The 22,271-nt window shown below is 41.8% G+C and overlaps 1 protein-coding gene across 1 annotated transcript in view; it reads left to right on the top strand.

The window, feature by feature from the left end:
- Nucleotides 1-22,271, top strand: part of MTMR12 (myotubularin related protein 12) — a 76,023-nt gene that overhangs the window by 12,043 nt on the left and 41,709 nt on the right. The window contains exons 2-4 of the mRNA XM_050944672.1: nucleotides 9,080-9,134; nucleotides 10,721-10,860; nucleotides 20,623-20,695. Of these exons, the coding sequence (XP_050800629.1) occupies nucleotides 9,080-9,134; nucleotides 10,721-10,860; nucleotides 20,623-20,695 (268 nt within the window). The remainder of the gene's footprint in view (nucleotides 1-9,079; nucleotides 9,135-10,720; nucleotides 10,861-20,622; nucleotides 20,696-22,271) is intronic.

The raw sequence follows: 22,271 nt of genomic DNA, 5'->3' as shown, positions 1-22,271 counted from the left end.
CGATGCTGCAGCAGTGAAGAGCAGTATCCACTCCTCTCCCCTGCCCTGTGGCAGACGGTGCAGTAGGACTGGTAGCAGTCCTTGTTATCAACCCGTGAGTGCTCCTGGCTGGTTTCAGGTGAGGCTGGCTGGGGATGCCTGGGTGAAAATAGGAATGATTCTCGGTCATTCCCAGTAGATGGTACAGAACGGCTGGTAACCATCCTCATCATAGTAACTGGGGGCTGAGCTCCATCAGTCCCCTCCCTTTCATGTGTAAAGAAAAGATTCTGTCCTGCCTGGACTGTCATAGCAGCTGGAGGCTGCCTCCCCCTCATTTTATCTCACTAACAAGTCACTGTTTGTTATTCCTGCATTCTTTATAACTTCATGACACAAATGGGGGGGACACTGCCACAGTAACCCAGGAAGGTTGGGGGAGGAGAGAAGCAACGGGTGGGGTTGTTGCAGGGGCCCCCCTCATGAATGGCATGTAGCTCATCATTTCTGCGGGATCTGACACGAAGCAGCTGTGCTCTCTGATACACTGGTTCTCTAGTACACTTGCCCCATATTCTAGGCAGGACTGACTCTTTTTTTAGAAACCATAAAGGAGGGATTGACTCGGGGAGTCATTCCCAGTTTTGCCTTTGCTCCCCGGCTGATCTCAGCCAGGGGCATCCATGATAGCAGCAGACAGTACAGAAGGACAGATAACCATCATCTCATTGCCAACTTACACCGGCAGCAGACGGTACAGAACAACTGATAACCGTCTCTGCTATCATGCAAAAGCAAATGAATGCTGCTGTGTAGCACTGGAGTATCGCCTCTGTCCACGGCATCCACTACACATACGGTGACTGTGTTTTAAAAAAAAAAAAAAAAAAAAAAAAAGCTGAACGGGCTCCATGATTGCCGTGCTATGGCATCTGCCAGGGCAATCCAGGGGAAAAGGGCTTGAAATGATTGTCTGCCATTGCTTTCCCAGAGGAAGGAATGACTGACGACATTTACCTAGAACCACCCGCGACAATGATTTTTTTGCATCAGCCACCAGGCTCTCAACCCAGAATTCTAAGGGGCGGGGGAGACTGGGAACTATGGGATAGCTACGGAATAGCTACCCACAGTGCAACGCTCCGGAAATCGACGCTAGCCTCGGACCATGGACGCACACCGCCGAATTAATGTGCTTAGTGTGGCCGCGTGCACTCGACTTTATACAATCTGTTTTATAAAACCGGTTTATGTAAAATTGGAATAATCCCATAGTGTAGACTTACCCTAATTGTTAAAGTTAAACTTAGCAAAGTAGTTGTTTGGGGAATTCCACACTTTCAGGACCACTATTCTATCTAGTTTTTGTTTGTGAACAATTACTCATAGGCATAGTTTGACTTCTATATTTGCTGGGACAGTGTGTGGGGATTGGTAGGGGGATCTGAGTGTGGGGGATGGGACTTGATGTGGTGGCTTTGGGTGGGGATTCAGGTATGAGGGGACTTGGCAGGGGGGTCTGGGTGCAGGGGTGGGGCTCGGCAGGAGGATCTGGGTGCAGGGGAGTTCTGGATGCAGGAGGTGGGTCTTGGGGATTCAGGTGCAGGGGAGCTGTGTGGGGGTTTCAGGTCAGGGGGGGTGCTCTACGGGGGTGGTCCAGATACAGGGGGTGAGGCTTGGTGAGATGGGGATTCAGGTGCAGGGGACTGTGTGTGTGTGGGGAGGGGGGACGATCTGGATGCAGGTGGGTTGGGCAGATGCCCTACAGTGACCCCTCCTCCCTGAGGCTGAAGTGATGGGGGCAGGAAGCAGGGTGGGGTGTGGGTAGAGCTGCCTCCAACCAGGGAGTTTCCTGTGGGTTGGCCCCAGCTGCTGTAGGGGAAGAGGAAGTCCCATTTCCCCCACCCCCTTAGCAGTTGAGCCAGGCTGAATTCCAGTTCCCCTAGGAGTAACTCAGCTGGGCTGTAGACTGCACAGACACTTGGGAAGCAGCTCAGCTGCCTGTCTCTCCTTGGTCTCTGCTGTCCTGCCCTCCCCTTACACAGAGCACACCTGGCTGGCGTCACTTCTCCTCCACCCCTGAACATTGCTGTGTGCCTACCTAGGGGACTGGCTAGGGGAGAGAGCAGAAACTGAAGGTAACCTGTGCCTGCTAGTCAGTTTCCCCACATGGATTGTGCAGTGAATCAACAGGAGCAGCTCTCCTGCCCTCCCCTTATGCGGACCATGTTGGGGAAGCTGCCCAGCAGGGTACAGAGCTCCTGGTGTCACTACTAGCCCTGTCCTACATTCCTCCACAGGGAGGAAACAGGGCTAAGGCAGAAATCTGGGCAACTCCCTCCCAATGCATTGCTTCTGCAACATATCCAGTCTCCACCCATGCAATTACTCCATTTATTCACACTGTTGTACTGGTTGAATGCAAACTAGATACACAGTTGTGCACTTTGTTTGAGGACACAGTTGTGTCCTTTAAAGTTATTTATTGGGTTTAATAGTTAACATGCACATTGAGATGACTAGGGACAGGTCTCAGCTGTATCAAACTAAATTTATGTTAATTTTCCAAATGCAGACTGATGTAACTTTCAGTCCTAAGGACTTAAAACTTTCTTAATTCTCAAATTACAGTTTGTAGTCTGTGCTTAAAAATTAGATCGACTTTGCTGTGTTGCTTGGAGCTATGAAAATTTTGTGCCCTTAGCGCCGTAGTTAGATCGATCCAGCCCCTGGTATAGCTGCAGCTAGGTCAACTGAAGAATTTTCCGTCAACCTAGCTACCACCTCTCAGACTGATTTACGGATGTGGCTTTCTATCTGCAGACCATTTTTGCAGCTCAGATGCAGATACAAATTTTGTATTCGTACGGGGCTCTACTCATGTACTTTGTAAGCTTCGTTGTGCTTCTTTGAGGCAGCTGTTTTGACAATTCATGATAGTTGTGATAGCTTTTTCTTTTTCTGACCCTATTGATGTCTTTGAAGGAGAAGCTGTGGGCTAAGAACTACTGAATGGAATGGAACACATGAGTGAAATACTTGTGGTGGTCTGACCTATTGAAGAGGCAGGCAGATCCCCGCTGCACAAGCTAGAGCCTTTGCAATGCTTCTGTTTGGATTGCTCTGGCCAGGAGGAAATTATGCTTCCTAGAAAGTTGGAGATGAAAGAAGTTACTCTTTGCCACTGGTGCTACCTGGTTATTCAGCCCTGTTACTAAGACTCCTAGGCTGCATATTGCTTTTAGTGGAGGAAGACACCTTTGAGAGGGAAGTCGGTGTCTTGACTAGTTCTTCAGAATGTTTTCCCTCTTCCTACAAATATCTCTTCAGTTATGCATGGATTTAGTGTTAGATGTCATGGAAGGCATTGTGACATCCCTGTGATGGTGTTAGTTATACCTGTGGAAAATAATGCAGCTAAATATGTTTGTCATATTGTTGACATCTCACTACATCTCCAAACAGTGATATGGTAGATATTAATGGGATTGTCCAAGTGAGGTTTTTTGGGGAAGAGGAGTAGTTGCCCAGCACTACATTCATGCTCCTTGATCATTACTTGTTAGGTTCACTCCTTCTGGGGCACCTGGCATTGGCCACTGTCAGGAGACAGGATACTGGGCTGGATGGACCTTTGGTCTGACCCAGTATGGCCGTTCTTATGTTCCTTTTGGAGAGAAATGATTTCAATCATGATAATGCTGTAATATCTATCCCAGTTATGTCCTGTAAGCAGGTTAGTAGTAGTTTGTGCTGTGTGTCAAAAAAATCTGAAACCCAATTAAAAGGATTTAGGATATTGGTAGATGTCTTGATTCCTAACTGTCAGGATACTTAAGCACTGGAATAAATTGCCTAGGAAACTCCATCATTGAAGACTTTTAAGAGCAAATTAGACAAACACCTGTCAGGGATGGTCTAGATAATACTTAATGATATGATTGCAGGGAACTGGACTAGATGATCTGTTGAAGTTCCTTCCAGTCCTATGATTCTATCTATAGCTTGGCTGCCACCACTTGCTGACTTTGGCTAAGATAAGTGTTGCTGGAAAGCTAAATTTATCTAGGCTTTGCAAAAAGATCTCAGATTTTACTTCTGAACAGTTATGTAATAAAGACAATATCTAATTTGCAGTTTGTAGAACTAGTTAATTTTCACAAACTGTACATTATGAATAATATCCCTTCCTTAGTGGAGCTCACAGGAATTGGTCCTCATGGGCAGCACTTGATTTGGATATGCTTTATTGACTGAACTCTAGTTAATCAACCAACTAGGTAGTGCAAACATCTATAGTATTAGGATAAGGTAATCTGATCTTCATGGGCTTTATCTTCAAAACATTTGTCATTTTTTGTGGAAAATATAAATGCTTTTCTGCATCATAGTACTCCAGGTGAGGAAACTGCACTCATACATATGCTATAAGACAAGGGCTTGTCTACATTTGACGTTTATTGCGGGTTAACTTACTTTTCTTTAGTGACTTGTGTCCACATACAGAATCTTCTAGTGCGAGTCATCTGGCATTTTAAAGTATGTTATTGAACCCACTTAAAAAACCCACTTCCAGGGAAGTGGGATGAGAGTACCTACCACAAAGTAGGTGTGGATACATCTCTGTCCTGAACAACTGTTGCATATCTGCCAAGTCCTTCCACTTCTATCATACAGAGCTTTGCCCATTACCTGGATTGTTGTTTTGTTTACTTATATACCTGCAGCTTCTCCGGGGTTATCCTGAACGGATGTCACTTTCCTATTTAAAAGCTGGCGTGCAGCCATGTGCTGTCCTTTGTGGTTCCAGCTCGTGTGGATTCACATACCTGTTATGACTGCTCAGTCATCAGGAGTATGTCCTGGACTTCGTTGCCCTTTGGAGAGTGGAGTGTGTACAGGCTCATCTGAATTCTAGCCACTGCAGTCAAAAAATCCCAGAATGCATAACAGTGATGGAGCAATAAACCACAAGATGTCCCACCAGAATACTTATTTTGAAACATTGCTGTACTGTGTAGCTGCATTGATACAAGGCAAAAGTACCTTAATCATCTTAACAGTGCAGCGTGTGTGCACTGCTTACATCACAGTTATTGCAGATAACAGATACACAAACACCCCAAAATGTTTCTAATGTAGACATGCCCTAATGCTATTCCCAGTCTAACTGATGTTCCTGGAGGTTCAGGCTTCCGAGGCTGTTTCACAGAGAACTCTTATTAAAGCTGGAATGAAGGGGAAGATGTCTTTATTTGATATCATCCTGCAGCACAGGCTGATTTTTGGTTGCTTGGTATGGAATGCCGGAGTTTTGGGTTTTTTTTTGCAGGTATAACAGCTATAGTAGCTATTCTTCATTCAAGAAATTTTGGGTTGCTTTGGTTCAGGGACTGCAAGCAATCTTTCTGTACTGGGAACTATCCAGAACTTGAGATGAAACAGCAAATCCATAGAGCCCCAACAGAAAATTCCATAGTTTCTCAATCAGTTCCTATGAACTATGACTGAAACAAGATAACTTCTAGCTGATAAATATGAGTTTAAAGGCTTAAGATGACTTGTTGGAGGTTGCCATTTGTCTAGGAACAGTTGGAGTATGTCTTCCCCCCCCCCCCCCAGGGCCATCAGGCAAAGAGAAAAGGTTACCTAATCTGCTCCAAAATAAATGAGAAGGAAGCAATAGATTTGTACACAAGGTACTAGATTAAAACATTCTAATATTAAAAACTATAAATCTATTTTTAATTGTCACATGCTGTCCAGGCTTTTCAGAAGAAGATAACCTGCACTCTGAAAAATGTGCGTCTATTCCTATCCCAGCTTTTTCAGTAAAAGAAAGTCTAATGTAAAGGTCAAGCTCGAGGTGTTCTGGTCCAGGGAATAAGGCTAAAGAAAAGGAAACAGTCAGTCACTTCTTGGGATGCCGTTCACCTTAATGTAAAATTCCTGCATACTAATAGTAAAGACCCTTGTGACCCCTTGAGTATACAACATATCTGCTGAAGTTGACCTTCAGAGATGTTTCTTAAAAATGAGCTTGTGCCCTCTTTCTACCTGATGTAGAAGGAAGGCCTGACTTGTTTGAAAGTGTCTTTTCTTGTTTTTTCTTATAAAGTAAGGCATGTAAAGTCTGGTCCTTCCTTATTTTCCAGGATATTGTTCTGGATGTCTGAGATATATATTTTGAACTCATTCCTTAATTGAGAGGGTGAGAAGATTAAATCTTTAGCAGCTAAACAATTTCTCAAATTTTATATCTGTTTATAGCTGAAATTATCAAGGTATCAACCAGACTGTTAAACTACTTGTTAACAATAGTTGTCACACTCAGGTGTGTTACCAGTTCATACCAGGTTTCTCAAGCAGATGCAACTTGAATTTCTAATACAGAAAACATTCTTTGGGGAAAACCTTTCAGGTTGCCTTATAAAAGATCAAAAAGGACTTTTTTTTTTTTCTTTGTAGATCACCTTCAACTAAAAAGGCCATCTTGTTTTGCCTGCTTCTGTTCACAGGACTGCAGCTATACATTTAAGAGATTCTAGCTGATCCCTTTTAAAGGCAGTCTCTTGTAAGTGTTTCACTTTGTGTTAACTGATTAACATAAATTTTCAAAAACTCACTGGTGTTCCCATTGATTTAGGTGAATAATTTTTTTGGTCTAATTTTGCCAACTACCTGCTAGTGAGCTGCAAGTAATCTTCACAGAATAAACTAACATTCATAGCCATACAGTTTTGAAACAGAGAGAGTTCTTTTAAATAGTCTTAACTCTTATGTATATTAGACTGCTGAAGCCAAGTTTAATAGGAAAACATTGATGTTTCTTTTAAAAATAAGCTCATGTTTGTCCATCAGAAGGAGAAGCTGGCTGGTGTGTGCACATGAACTAAGCAAACAGGAATTGCAGAGTTGGCTGTGCATACGTGTGTTCTGAAAAATGGGAACTGTAGTTCTTCATCAGTGATAGCAATAGTCTTGCCAACTGGTGAAGCTTCAACAGTGGGGAGAAATAGTCCTCCTTTTTCCTTATGTCCGTGCATGTGTGTGTGGAGGTTTGATGCAATGTGGTCTGGTTTAGTTAAGTACTGGAGTTGCTGCCTGTAGACCAACTTTGTTGGTTTAAAAGCACTTCTGAATGTCTGAACTCTTCAGTTTCATTTAAATGTTTTAAACTTTCTTTCATGATTATATAATAAATGCACACAAGTATCTGTTATTTTTCCCCTTCTTCTGTTAGCTGTCGTCTTCTGGCTCAAATTTTTTTCCATGATTGCCTTACCTTGCTTTTTTACAAGGATGACTACTTTTTCTGTCTTCTGTCCCAGCACTCAATACTTTTTGCTGCTGACCTGCAAAAAGTCGTTTTGGTATGTCTACACAGCAAAGGAAAACCTGCAGCTGGCCATGCCAGGCAACTCTGGGATCCTGTAGCATGGGAGGGTTCCAGAGCTTGGACTCCAGCCCCAAACTCGAAAATCTGCACAGCCCCTCAGCCAGAGCCCCGCAAGCCACAGTTGGCTGGCAGTTTTTCTTGGCTGTTTAAACATATCCTTTGCCTTGTTAGAGGCTGATAAATAACTTCACCATTTTGCATGTAGGTTCTTTTGGGTCTGGATAACTAGTATCTGTATTTATATGCATGTATGTAAGTTTTTAATTTTGTCTTTGTGCCAGGAGGTATTTCTCTTCCTTCATGCTTAGCTTGACAAGACTCAGGCATACTGTTTACTCTTCCCTTATTTTGACCTTTAATAAATGTCACAACTGGCTTTCTTGGTTGTCACAATCTCTTGTTAGAATACTGGGCACAAACTAAGCTTAGTTTGCAACAGCTGTGGTTCCTTGGGTTTTCCAGATAACCAATAGTTCTCCACGAGGGCTCCTAATGCATGTTAGGTAAAGCTGTTCATTGTGACTCCAGCGGGAAGAGGGGACATTCTGAACTGCCTGAGCAGGAAGGATTGTGTTCTTTGATCTTGGGAGGCTACAGTAAAGTTGCACTAATCAGGCTGAGTAGCACTAAGGCTAGTGTAATTAATATTAAGACCTTCTCTGGCAAGCTCGTCTGGGTTATGCTGTGTGTGTGACTCTTAATTGAAATATGCCATGTTCGGTGTGTGTTAAGGATTTCTGTCTGAGCTTCTGGAGTCACTTACTGCGAGATCTCTTTAAAGTGACAGTGCTTTTTAGGTGTAACTTACATATTTTACTCCCTTGTTTGCTTGTTACATTATAGTTGCTAAATATAAAGCTTCATGGTAGTTGAAAGATGCTACATAACTTCCATGCTAATGCTATAGTTCTGACAGATTTGTTTTGTATGGAGACTGTAGTGGATGTGTAACTTTGGGAGTGGGGAAGTTACAGAAACTAAATTTTACTCAAGAAATTTCTACCTTCTTGTGCTGTTACTTGTGCTAAAGGTACCAATGGCGGTGATGCTGGCTTTTTATTTAATATCTTTTTTTACTCAGTCCTGAACTGGATACTAGTTTGGTTCCCAGCACAGAGATTTAATCTTCATTTTAAAAAAACATGTAGTTTCACATTATGTTTGCTAGCCACCAACTTAAATATCTGAGTTGCTGGTGGGCAAATAACCTTTAAGAACTACTGCCAAACTCTGTGTGTTTTAAAAAGGGAAAAAGTCACACTTCTACCTAGAATATTTTTTTACCTAAAGTTATTAATAATTGAAATATCAGATGGAAAATATCTCTTCAGTTTTACTTTGTGTTTGACAGCATTCTTATTCAGATCTTTCACAAACTAGACGAGTAACACCTTTTTTTAAATTTGAAAAATTACTAATATTGCAAAGACTACTGTAAAACTACAAATATTGTGTGAGGTGTTGGGGCCTCAGCTTCTAGCTCTGTTCTGACATTTATTTCAAGTGGATGGTGTCCTTTTAAATATCCCTATCTCTTCTCTCTTACAAACTGAAAAGTTTAAAACTTTTTTTTTTCCTGCCTCTTGAGCAGATCCCTGAGGTAATCTAGTGTTTACGTTTAAGAAAATCATTCTGTAAATGGTACTAATGTATCAAAGTTCTTTACAAAGGAACAATGACTCTTCTTTTCTTTTGTTTTAGGAAATACACAAAAAGGAACCCATAGAAAAGGAAGTAAATCTTCACCTGTTACCAGGTAACTGCTGTGTTGCATTGTATTTTGAATTTAGAATTCAAAATTATGTCTTCTCATGAAGATGTGGCTATATAAAAATATTCTCGTTTGTTTGGTGCAGTAGACGCTCAAGACACATTGGTATCTTGAGTAGTAAAATAGTGGATATGAGGTAAGTAACCATACAGGCTGAATGTTCTGTTTGTATCTGCATGGATTGTTCTAAAATGCAAAGTTGGTATTTCTGTTGGACCTTGAGTGCTGTGTTTATAGGTGTCCTGCATGGGGAAGAATTGTGCCCATGTTTTATGTTTCTTTATTTTATAAAGAAGACTTAGAAGGAATTTAGGAAACTCTCTCTCTCTCTCTCTCTCATATTCATATATGTATAATTAGAAATTTAGGTCGTGTTTTGGCTGAAAGGCTGTTTGGAGAACTAGTGCAATGACCTCAAGAAAAGAGTACAAGTTGAGCTATTGAAAATACTTTTAGTTACAGTTCAAAATTACTCTTTTTTTTTTTTTTTTTTTTTTTTTTTAATTCAACTTCAGAAACTAACCTTTTAGATAAAAAGCTTTTGGTAAAGATAATCCCTTTCCCCTTTGATTAAAATGTTAGGAATCACAATAAACATCCCTGAGATTCCAAATGTTTTCCAACAAAAATGGGAGAATGTAGCAATAATAAAATAAATTCAAGCCTTAGCATTCTTCATAAAGATGTTAGCAAGGGCACAGGCCCAACTGTTTAAAAAATTTTAGTCCACTTTTAAATCTTTCCTGTGTCCTATAAAAAGCCAACATAAACTGTTGGGAGTCAGCATTAAGCTTGGAGGTTAGTCCTTTGCATGTGGGGTATAGAGCTTAATTCTGGCCATCACAGATCCATAATGACACTGACAAATGTGATATTAAGCCCTTGGAATGTCCTCTGTACCTGCAGAATCTGTATACTTTTGGTAACCTATCAAATGCATGTCATGATTCCCAAACAAAACAGCATTACGATAATTAAGGGTGTAGGTAGAAATTGATGCAAAGCGTTAGAATGCTGTAAGTTACAAAAACTTGACACTGAGAAAAATTTATAATTGAGAGTTGATTTCATGAAAGGAGTTGGCTTTAATCTCCCAAGACACTCAGTGAAATCCCTGTCGATAGCACAGGGAGGCAGCATTCCTTTAAGCTTCTCCAGCAATATGCCTCCAATTTTGAACCTGGAGCAGCTGCTTAGATTGGACCCACCTTCACATTTAACTCAATATATTGCTTAGATGTAACTGTCCACAAGGGTACAAATTGTATTATGGACATTTGTCCATTAGATATTAAGATCAGCAGTTCATTTCAAAGGCTATTGATCAGGTTTGGGGTTTAAACTTGAACCAGTAATCTAAAGATAGAATGTCTAGGTGAGAAGACATCAGTCCCATGAGCCATTTTCTCTGATTTTTCTGGCACTTTTGTGACATGGTAAACTCAGCCAACCAATGCATAGGAAGTTTGGACTCAGAGTCAATGCTGAGTTGGAGTTTGAAAGATGACTTTGTGTATTAATATCTAGAATGTCCCATTACACTGCAAGCTAAGACTGTTTATTTCAATCAGGTGAATTGCTGCTCTGTGAGGCAAACACAGTATTAAAGTGTGTACAAGAAGATGGGTCAAATCGTGGAGCCTGCGGGAAACTCATTTGCACAAACTTCAAGATTGCTTTTCTTGGTGATGAATCTGCTTCGGATGATAATGTAGGAAGACAAACTTCATTTGGCTAAGTCTTGTGAATGTACTTCTTAGTAGCAAGTAATATACACTGCTTCTATGCAGTCTCTTTTTCCTCTCTGGTAGAGAAAATGTTATAAAGAAATGAAATGGAAAGCTTTGTAGCAAGCCTTGAGCACCACAAACTCACTAAACCCAGTTTGTATGCTCACTGTCCCCAGAGGACCCTCTGAGGCACTTAATGAGTAGCAACAGCAGTCATGACAGATAACTTTTATTTCTTGAGTCCATCTCTTCTGTGAGAGGTCACAATTTTCTCCTCAAAAGTACCAATGGTTATGTCCCAAAGAGTCAGAACAGAGTGCTATGATAAAACTAATGCTGTCCTGTTTCTAGGTGAAATCTCAGTCTCTAGTTCTTGTGGTCTGTTTTAGAACTACTACCACACTATTGAAAATTGTTCCTGAGAATAATGCATTTTATATTATTATACCCCTAAGTTTTAGGGAAAAGATTGAGTCTATTTTTATTACAAGTGGGGATGGGTTTGACTAAAAGCGTTCTTTTGAATAGATCAGTGCAAGCCCCTGTGGGCACTCTTTAACAAATTTAAACCTGGTTTATATCCATTCCTTGTGAGTTGGTAAAGAATCTTTATAGGTCAGGTTTAAATCTAGGCATGTCCACACAGGGGCTTTTACTGGTTTAATTAAATCTTAAACACCTCTTTAGTTAAAAACAAAATACATCTTTATTTAGACCCATGCAACTTGTAATGTAAAGTCTAGTCTTAGTTATTTATCTGGCCCCATTACAGTAGTGTTTGAATGCCCCACAGTCTTTTTATCCTCAAACCCTTGTGAGGTACGGAGCTATTAGCCCAGGGGTCTCAAACTCAAATGATCACAAGGGCCACATGAGGTCTAGTGAATTGGCCCAAGGGCCACATCACTGACATCCCCACCCTCACTGCCTCTGGCCCCGCCCCTTCCATTAGTCCCTGCTCTTGCCCCGCTTCTTCCCACTCCTTCCCTGCTCCTTTCCACCCCTTTCCCCAAATTTCCCACCCCAACGCTGCCCCTTCCCTGTCACTAGGGGGTGCAGGAGGGGTGCAGGGTGTGGCAGGGGGCTCAGGGCAGGGAGTTGGGCGCAGGAGGAGTGCAACAGGGGGCTCAGGGCAGGGAGTTGGGTGCAGGAGGGGTGTGAGGTGCTGCAGGTGGCTCAGGGCAGGGAGTTGGGTGTGGGGGACCAAGGCGGCTTAGGTGTAGGTGAAAGGTGAGGCCAGCGAGAGTAACTTTTGTTGAGTGCGATAAGTACCTGGGGTAAGAATGAGCTCCAGTTTTTAAAATCAGGGTTGGGGTTTGCTGTTCGCAACATAGTTTTAAGGACTGCGATTTTTCGCTCTACCACACCATTGCTTTGAGGATGATATTTAGTATGGATGTGAAGGGAAGCCCCCCATCCGAAAATGAGCTGTTCAATGCTTTTGCTGGGAAAGGGTGGTCCACCATCTGCTTGGACTTCAGTGGGAGTGCCCCAGGCAGCTGCTGTTTGCTTAAGAGCCACAGCGACAGAAGCAGCATTGGTTTTATTAAGAGGAACACAAAAGGTTTGTCGAGACCCCAGATCGACAGTAACTAAGGCTTTTGGAAAACGACGAGCACTTGGCAAGGGTCCTATTAAGTCAACTTGCCACGTACTACCTGGGGCAAAGTGTTCTGCAGCGTATGCAGAGCGCTCATATCGGGGACGATTCATAGTTTTTACCTGCACACACTGCAAGCAGGACTGAACAATGAGCTCGCACTGACTGCGGCTAACGTCAGGCTTTTGGTTAGAAAAGCTAGATAACAGGCCGTACAATTTTGTGGGTGGTAAGTGTCCCCATTCTTCGTGGAGCCAGCGCAACAGCGGGTCTGCCTGTACGGCGGGATTTGCCGTATGAACTTGGGAGACCTCTCTCATTCTTTGATCAAGACTGGAATGCAGGGGGTTAGAGTCTGGTCAATGGGAGGGACAGTGCGTAACGAACCAAGGGTGAGAGAATTTACGAATTAGGGCAAAAATTTGGTCCCACAATTTAACAAAAGCTGAGGGAGAGGCTTGCTCAATTAAAATGTCTAAACAAAATTGAGAATCGATACCTAAAACAACTTGCTTGTTGGCAGAGTGGGCATTAGCAACATGTTGGGCAGCTAAAAGAACGCCCTGCACCTCGCATTCTTGTGCGGAGCAGGAGGGGGGCAGCAACTGCACTTTAAAGTGATTATATGTGGAACAAAGAACTCCTGCCCTAGGGGATGGTGAGGTGCCCCCGTCAGACACAACCCAGGGTCATATTTTACTTCAATGCATAACGGTTGGTGAGGGGGGGGGGCAAGATGTTATCGCTGGGAGTTAGGGTCCATGCCTGCCAAGCTACCTCAACCTGGAAACATAGAAGCTGCCAGGTGCGAGTAGTGCCATGAAACTCGGGTGGAGGGGTACTTGTAAGCCATGGGATTAAATGAACACATGGTCCAGACAGGGTGCCTGGGATAGGGAGTTGGGACCAGTGACATGCACTGGATGCAGCCAGTAGCATTTTTCCCACTAGACCATAGTTGTACTGGGGTCCAGACAGGCGATGGGCCCAGTTGTAAATAGCATTACCATGTTGCAGTACAGTGAACCCTACATGGTGTTTTGTAATAAACAAATTGATGTTGAGGGGTTCTTGGGAATTAAAACAGGCGAGGTGAGGGTTAGAGGCGAACCAGCCAGCTAGTTTCTCTAAGCTTTGTTGTGCTGATGCGTTCCATACTTCTCGGGAGCGTTTAGAAGAGAGAGAGCTTTGTAGGATTTCTAGGTTAAAAATTAGCTGTGCCGGGATATATTGGCGGTGATAATTAAGGAGACCTAATAGCTGCTGAAGCTCTCGTTTATTTTGTGGAGGGGCTTCTGTCCAAGAGTCTAATACACTGGCTGGGGCTTGGGTGTGAGTGGTGGGAGTGAATTGGAGTCCCAAGAATGAGAATTGCTGGCTGGCCTGCAGGTGGCTCTTTGTTTTGTTAATTTGCCACCCATCTGCTTCTAATGCATCAATTATCATTTGGGTGGTACTTTGAACTGCTTGTGGATTGGGCCCACAGATGACAATGTCATCTACATAGGTTAGCACATACACATCCTGTAGGGGTTTTACCTTTTGTAATGTGATATTGAGATGGGACGATGCAAGTGCAGGAGAATTACAGAACCATTTCCATAAACTTTCCATTTATATTGGATGCCCTTAAAAGCAAAGTTTAAGATTCCTTGTGTGTCCTGGAGTGGGATTTGGTAAAACATATCCTTTAAATCAAAATTCTGGGGCTGTTGGCAGAGCTGGATACAGAGGAGTTTTAGGAGCTTCATATGGGAGTGGCAAAATTTTCCGAGAGGGACTTGGGGCGGGGGTAGTGATGGGCTCTACCTTTTCTGTCGTCTTCTCATTATTACCTTTAGGAGAGCCTGGGGCTGCCTGTTTAGCTGCAAACATTGTGCCTCCATGGAGGACAGAACACAGATCGAGGGCCTTGCATATCATGCTAAACAGGATGGTGGAAACATCCTCAGATTTATATTCATCGGGTCGCAATTTTTTGGTTTTCTTAATCAAATTTAATTCTTTTATCATTTGGCATAATAATTTATGTGCCGGATCAGCAGGTATTACCCGAGGTGGGGGAATTAATTTGGAAACGGTGCCTCCAGATTTTCTAACAATGCGGCTACATTTTCTCCGAAGTTGAGAGGGATCTGCAGCACCGAGGTTTTCCACAGTCTCCGTGCACCGAGGCTGCAGGGAACAATTGGCTGGCTGACTCCTAAAGCTCGGGTGGCACCGAAGGAGGCATCCCATATCTGCCAGGGTTAATGGTACAGTATAACCTTTTAGAGTTTTGCCCGAGCCAAGAGAACAGATCCATTCTATTTTTGGATTAGTCGAATTTTGGCTAGTAAGAAGGTGAAATTGCAAATGTTGGAACTGTTCAGTTTCATTATCTGCGCGATCTGCAGTGTGCCACGGGCATGGCCCAACCTCCGTGCATCCTGTTCGTGATGCCATGTAGATTGCCACGTACTTTTAGGGGCGAAAGAAAAATGCAGAGCTGTTATTTACCAGGCTGCACGTGGCAATAGACTGTATAGGTAAGGGATGCAAGGAGGGTCTGGGTCACGATGCAAACTGCAGGCATGCACACAACTAAAATTAATTAATTAAAAGTTTTATTGGGAATAGTTACAAGGGGTAAGGGAGCAGCATATGATTAGCTAATAGGGTTAATGGAACTTAAAACATACAATGGCTAAAGTATTTACTATTAAACAATATTTATAAACAAAGATGCAGTAAACAATATTTATGAACACAGATGCAGCATTTAGTAATAACCAATACTTACGAATACAAACCAACTCATAACGACCGGCAAACGTAGAAACTCTGCTTAAAACACTGAGCTGAGAGAGGCTTCGAGGTGATCAGGCTCGGTTACGGGTGTGCACAAGGTACACAGGATTCGTTTTTCTTTCTCCTCTTCTGCCTGCACATGGCAGACCAGCCTAAAATACCCACTATGACATCATAGAAGTATCATAGGGGATGGGGCCCAAAAACTGTGTGTGTTCGTTTCTGATTGGTACAAGCAAAGTTTACACCAAGTAGGGGAGCAGTTGCCTGAAAATCTGGCTTCGCCCCCAAAAGGTGAGGAAATGCATATAGTTCAGAATGCCTTTAACACTGACTGACAAAGGAAGAGGCCAGGGCAATACCGGTATGGGCAAGTCTTTTAGGATGCAGACAGGAACTTATCTTAACACAGGAGGCTCAGGGCAGGGAGTTGGGTGCAGGAGGGGTGTGGCGTGCAAGCTCTGGCCCAGCACCACTTACCTAGAGCAGCTCCGGGGTGGTAGGGCTTAAGGGAGCAGTGTGGGGCTTGCAGCGCCACGGTGGACAATCGCACGGGCCGCAGTTTGCCCACCCCTGGCCTGAAGGTAGACAGGGGCGGGGAGGCGTGGGCCTGCACAGAAGAGCCTCGCGGGCTGCATGTTTCAGACCACTGTATTATCCCCAATGTACAGATGCAGACTGAGGCTTGGAGGGGCCTGGTCTACACTACAAAGTTAACTTGACATAAGTTGTCTTGCATCAACCTGTTTGTGCATGTGCCTGCATGCAAATTCGTGTCCTGTTGATGTAAGCACCTTGTTTTACTGTGTTGTAACCACTTCCTTGAATAGCATGGAGCCCTGGTCAACCTACTGAGGTCAATGCAGCATGAAGGTAAACACTGCATGACCTGTGTCAACTCTGACAGTTGTTCAGCAGCTGTCCCACAGTGCAACAGTTGTGAACTCCACTGCCAGAGGTCATGGAAACTGGAAGCCTTACCCCTCACCATTTCCCCAACTCCCAGCATATATTTTTTGAAATGCCTTTCATGATTATTCCCCTTTGTGGGCAGTTGGCCAACCAATCATGCTGGTCCCATACCTTAGCTGTGCTTCTGCCTGGAGTAGACAGGAGGTGTTGGATCTCCTGGGCCTGTGGGAGGAGAGTGGCTATGCAAGCACAGCTATGGACCAACGGTAGAAATGTAGACTTCTGCAGTCAGATTGCCTGGGGTTGTAGGCAAAGGGGTACAGCAGGCATCAGCTGCAGTGCTGGATGAAAGAGAAGGAGCTGCAGCAACATGCCACAAGGCAAGGGAGCATGAGAGGTCTGTGCTGAGCTGCAGACATGCCTCTTTAATAATGAGCTATATGTGTTCGTAAAGGTGTGTAGTGGGCCTTCACTGATATCAATATGGGTGGGTTAGGGAAGTGCCCCCAGTGATCCACCAGTGCTTGCATAACCCTAGAAAAATAGCCTTTTTTGTTCATGTACTCTGTGGTATTGCCAGTTGTTAGAGTGGGATTGCCACTTGCTTCTCCACAGTCAAGGCTGCTCTCATTCTGGTGTGTCTGCCCTGGAGGAGTGAAACAAGCTTGGCGCACACATCCAGGAATGTGGCCTTTCAGATTTTCAAATTTGACAGCCACTGCGCAGCATTCCAAGGCTATGTTATGATGAATCCCACCAGTCACTGCTTGTGTCTCATGCCTAGAAGTGGTGCTTCGCCATCTGCACTTGCTGCATGAATGCTACCAATAACCTTGATTTTTTTGGTCTTTTTTTTTGTTTGTTTTTTGCTGTGTGGCTCAGCAAACTGTCCTCCAATAAATCATCATGTCCTGTGGGTCTGCAAATACGGGAGAATTATGCCTCCTTTATTTGTAAGAATGAGAATAGTGCAGAGCTCTGCAGGCTCCATGCTTCTGTCAGTAATGGGAAAGACCAAAGACTGGCAATTTTAAATATAAAGTAGGACTGTCAATTAATTGCAGTTAACTCACGCAATTAACTAAAAAACATTAATTGCATTTAATTGCAGTTTTAATTGCACTGTTAAACAGAATACCAATTGAAATGTATCAAACAGTTAGGATGTTTTTTCTATATGTATTGTATTCTCTGTTGTAATTGAAATCCAAGTGTATATTTTTTTTATTAAAATATTTTTTATTACAAATATTTGCACGATAAAAACAATAAACAATAGAAATAGTATTTTTCAAATCACCTCAGTAGTGCAATCTTTGTCCTGAAAGTGCAACTTACAAAGGTAGAGTTTTTGTTTTTTTTGTTACATAACTGAAACTTCAGAGCCTACAAATCCACTCAGTCCTAATTCTTGTTCAGCCTATCGCTGACACAAACAAATTTGTTTACATTTACAGGAGATAATGCTGCCCTCTTCTTATTTACAGTATCACCAGAAAGTGAGAACAAGCATTGTCATGGCACTTTTGTAGCCAGCTTTGCAAGGTATTTATGTGCCAGGTATGATAAACATTTGTATGCCCCTTCATGCTTTGGCCATCATTCCAGAGGACGTGCTTCCATGCTGATGACGCTTGTTTTAAAAAAAAAAAAAAATGCCTTAAATTTGTGACTGAACTCCTTGGGGAGAATTGTATGTCCCATGCTCAGTTTTACCTGCATTCTGCCATATATTTCATGTTATAGCTGTCTTGGATGGTGACCCAGTACATGTGTTCTTAAATGGAACGACTTTCACTGCACATTTCACAAAACGCAAAGAAGGTACCAATGTGAGATTTCTAAAGATCGCTACAACACTTGTCCCAAGGTTTAAGAATCTGAAGTACTGTCCAAAATCTGAGAGGGATGAGGTGTAGAGCATGCTTTCAGAAGTCTCAAAAGAGCAACACTCCAATGTGGAAACTACAGAACCTGAACCACCAAAAAAGAAAATTAACCTTGTGCTGGTGGCATCTGACTCGTAATGAAAATGAACACGTTGGTCCACACTGCTTTGGATTCTTATTGAGCAGAACCCATCATCAGCATGGATGCATGTCCCCTGGAATGGTGGTTGAAGCATGAAGGGACATATGAATGTTTAGTGCATCTAGCACGTAAATATCTTGCAGTTCCAGCTACAACAGTGCCACGAGAATGCCTGTTCTCACTTTCAAGTGACATTGTAAACAAGAACTGAGCAGTATTATGTCCTGCAAATGTAGACAAACTTGTTTGTCTGAGCTATTGTCTTAACAAGAAGTAGGACTGTGTGGACTTGTAGGCTCTAAAATTTTACATTTTATTTTTAAATGCATTCTTTTACATAATTCTACATTTGTATGTTCAACTTTCATGATATAGCGATTGCACTACAATACTTGTATTAGGTGAATTGAAAAATACTGTTTGTTTTTTTTATAATGCAAATACTTGCAATCAAAAATAAATATCAAGTAAGCACTGTACACTTTGTATTCTGTATTGTAATTGAAATCAATATATTTGAAAATGTATAAAACATCCAAAAATATTTAAATAAATAGGATTTTATTATTGTTTAACAGTGCGATTAATCATGATTAAGTTTTTTTAATTGCTTGACAGCCCTAATATAAAGTGTGAAAATTATGGCATATGGATAATATTATGGGATAGAGAAAGTTGCATGTTGAGGTCTGACCTTCCAGCGCAAGTCCTCTCTCTCTCTCTCTCTCAACACATTATGAAATGTCCCAAAGGCATCATGCCAGATGGCAGCACATGACATACTGGGATACCTACCCATAGTGCTTTACATCAGCCTAAGTGCTCTTGGTGAGTACCTGCTGCATCACCATAAGCAGCTAAATATGCAAATGCATGAGCGATATAGAGGCTTTGGCACCTGTAGGCCAATGTAACTTGCGTCGAACAAAGTTTGTAGTGTAGACAAGGTCTAAGTGACTCGCCTATGGTCATGTGGGAAGTCTGCGGCAGAGCAAGGAACTTGAACCAAGGTCTCCCAAGTCCCAATGTAGTGCCTCAACCACTGCACCATCCTTTGCAAGATGTGTAAATCAAGGTATTGTCTGAAAAGGTCTTGCATAGCTGTGGAGAAGCCTAGGTAATTCTGGCTGTTTACACCCTTCTTCCTATTCTCCTTTTCCCCCTCCAGCCCAGGAGAGCTTCAAAATAGTCTAGAGAATTGACAACTTCCCTATAACTTGGACTGTGAGCTCTTCAAAGTGGGGATGGCCTTGTGTTTGTACAATGAGATCGCAGTCTTTGAGCCTTTGAGTGCTCCAACAATACAAATAAATTAATCCCCGTATCGGCTTTGAAAATCTCAACTGTTAACTTTTTGTCACCTGGAATCTGGTAGGAATGTTAGGCGTCTCTAGAATGTGAATAGCTGCATGACATATGTTCAGTATCTCTTCTAAATTAGACATATTAGGCAATTGAGTTCGGGGGGGGGGAATCAAATTTTAATTTAAAGTTAGTACAGTTAAAAACATTTATTTGGAAGACTCACACTTGTAACAGTCAATGCCAAAAAAAATCAACTTAATTACTGCTATGCTTAATATATAGAAGCAACAGAATGCGTCTATCAAAGTGACTTAAAAATTATACTGAACTTAAGCAGGTTTCACAGAGCAGTGTTTTTCAGTGGCACTGGAACAAAATGACTTACTTTTTTTCCAAATAGTCTGAGGTTAATCTAGGAACTGAAGCACTGAGTTGGTGTCTGAGAACAGAAACCCAAGATTATTTTAGATCTGTTACTCAGTCAAACCCTCCCCCCAAAATTATGTACAGTTAACTTTATGAATTAAACTCGTTGAAACAAGATTCGAATCTCATGTGTATAGTGTGTGTTTCCTGTAGTAGTGTAGTATATTACACATGATATACATGGCAATACATCAGACTAAGATTAAGCCCATTCTGAAAATTAAGTTCTAGTCTAAAAAGTGACTGCAAAGCTAGCATGATTTAATTTCAAGTTTGTATAATTGATTTCTGTAATAAATATGCTCGGTTGACAAGCAAAACTCTTTAACTATAAACCCTGCAAACTTGTGTGAGATTTGACAACCACTTTGGGTTTTCTTACTCACATCACTATCAATAACGAGTTCTGCAGACCAGATTTTGCCTGCCTTTTCAGATGTTACATAACTGAAAACTACCAAACAATTTGGAGCAATACAAACTAGTTCAATCTCCTGCTCTTGCTTTGAAAAGCCAGTAAGTAAATAGATATTTACTTGTCACTAAAGTAAATGTATCTTTACCGAATAAATAGGATATAGTTCTCAAATGAGAAGGTGCCATTATTTAGTTTGACTATAATGGGCTTTATTGACAGGAATTTTGTATAACATGAAATGTCTTGTCTTGTCTTTTATAGGAGCCAGAATTTAAGAATAAGATCATAGGAGAAAATGACATAACTCTGCATTGTATAGACCACATTTATGGAGGTAGGTTAGCTTCCTCATCTTCCCCCCACTCCGCCTTCCCCATTCTGCCTCACATTCCACATAACTCTAAAGACATGGGCCCAGATTTTTCAAAGTATTTAGCTATTGATAGTCAATGGGACTGAAAATGAGATTTAGGCTCCTAAATTAGTTAGGTGTTATAGCAATGCCTTAATACCTTTTTTTAAAACCTGGACACTCTACTTTTTAAACTGGTGCTCTTGGTTTACAAATTTATCTATTTAGGATAACTAGCATTGCAATGTAACTTTCATCATTTAACTTGGATTAAATAATGACGTGAAACATGGATGGATTTATTTGTTTTACGTTCATATGTCCTGTCTTTTCAAGTAAAGGTTAGATTGAACAGATTGAGCCCAAAATGCCACATAAATCAAGGTGTGATAGAGGTCTTGCATAGCTTTAAAAATTCCTTGATTCAGGCTAATCCTGATAGTTTACCCACTTCTTTAACCTGGTAGATAAAATTGGAAATAATCTACATTTTGTCTACATATCTGGTTAGGCCAGTTTGAAAGTTAAATTAAGTGGGAGATATCATGATTCTTGGCAATGTGTTCCCAGTAACATATTGGGTTAAAACTGGACCACATCAATCCCCACACCTACTAAGCAACTATAGTATATTTGATGCGTGGAGATATAGAAGTGCTTCACTTTATTGGTTCTGGGTAATGTCACATCAGAGCAATTTAAATATTGAGTTGCCAAGTGATTACTTCCTGCTTCTGTGGTGGATTTCTAGAGAAGTACTATCTCAAAATAAAAAAACATTCCTTTCAGCATTATCTGAATGTTAGAAAAAGGGATGGAGAGGAAGGAAAAATAAGAAATTTGTACCAAATACTGGGTTCAGCTTACTTAAATTAAAAAGTCTCAAAAGTTTAGTTTTCAATTTTTATTTAACTCTACTATAAAGGGTAGTCTTGGAACTTGTAAGCAGTAGGATGTAAGCATTAGTGGAAGGAATGAAGTCTGGAGGACAGTAGGAAAGGGGACCTATGAACTCGTTGTTTGGGTTAGGATAGAAGGGGAGGAGAAAGGAATAGCCTTGAGAGAGAACAGAACCTGGTGGCATAAGAGATTGTGTTTTTGGTCACTGATGCAACTGTATAGTTGGCTTTGCTTATATGCCTTCAAGCGAGGGAAGGATCTGGAGGGCTTTGTGACCACTCTGGTGAACTTAATTTAAAACATATTTTAATTATCAGAACCTCATCTCAGTGTTTAGTGTCATGTTAAAGATCTGCTCTCTGCTGGACAATCAGTTACAACTCATATCAGAGGAACAATGTATCAATACTTACATGTTTGGTTTTGCAGTGTTGCATAGCTGATGATGTTTGATGCTAAATGTGGCAAACTAAGAAAAATGGTAGGCTGGTGGCTGTGTGGGCACCGAAGTTTAGTTCAGATAAGCACCCTATGATGATTTTAAATTCTATCTGAACCAGTGGAGGTTTCCTCTAGGCCCTATAGGTTTCCCATAAAACCACCCAATTTCTGGATGATCTTCAAGGAAAGCCTATATGCTATCATGGTTTTATTTGAA

Source organism: Gopherus flavomarginatus, chromosome 3 (assembly GCF_025201925.1).
Source record: "Gopherus flavomarginatus isolate rGopFla2 chromosome 3, rGopFla2.mat.asm, whole genome shotgun sequence".
NCBI lineage: Eukaryota > Metazoa > Chordata > Testudines > Testudinidae > Gopherus > Gopherus flavomarginatus.
This window is presented reverse-complemented; position numbering and strand designations above follow the sequence as displayed.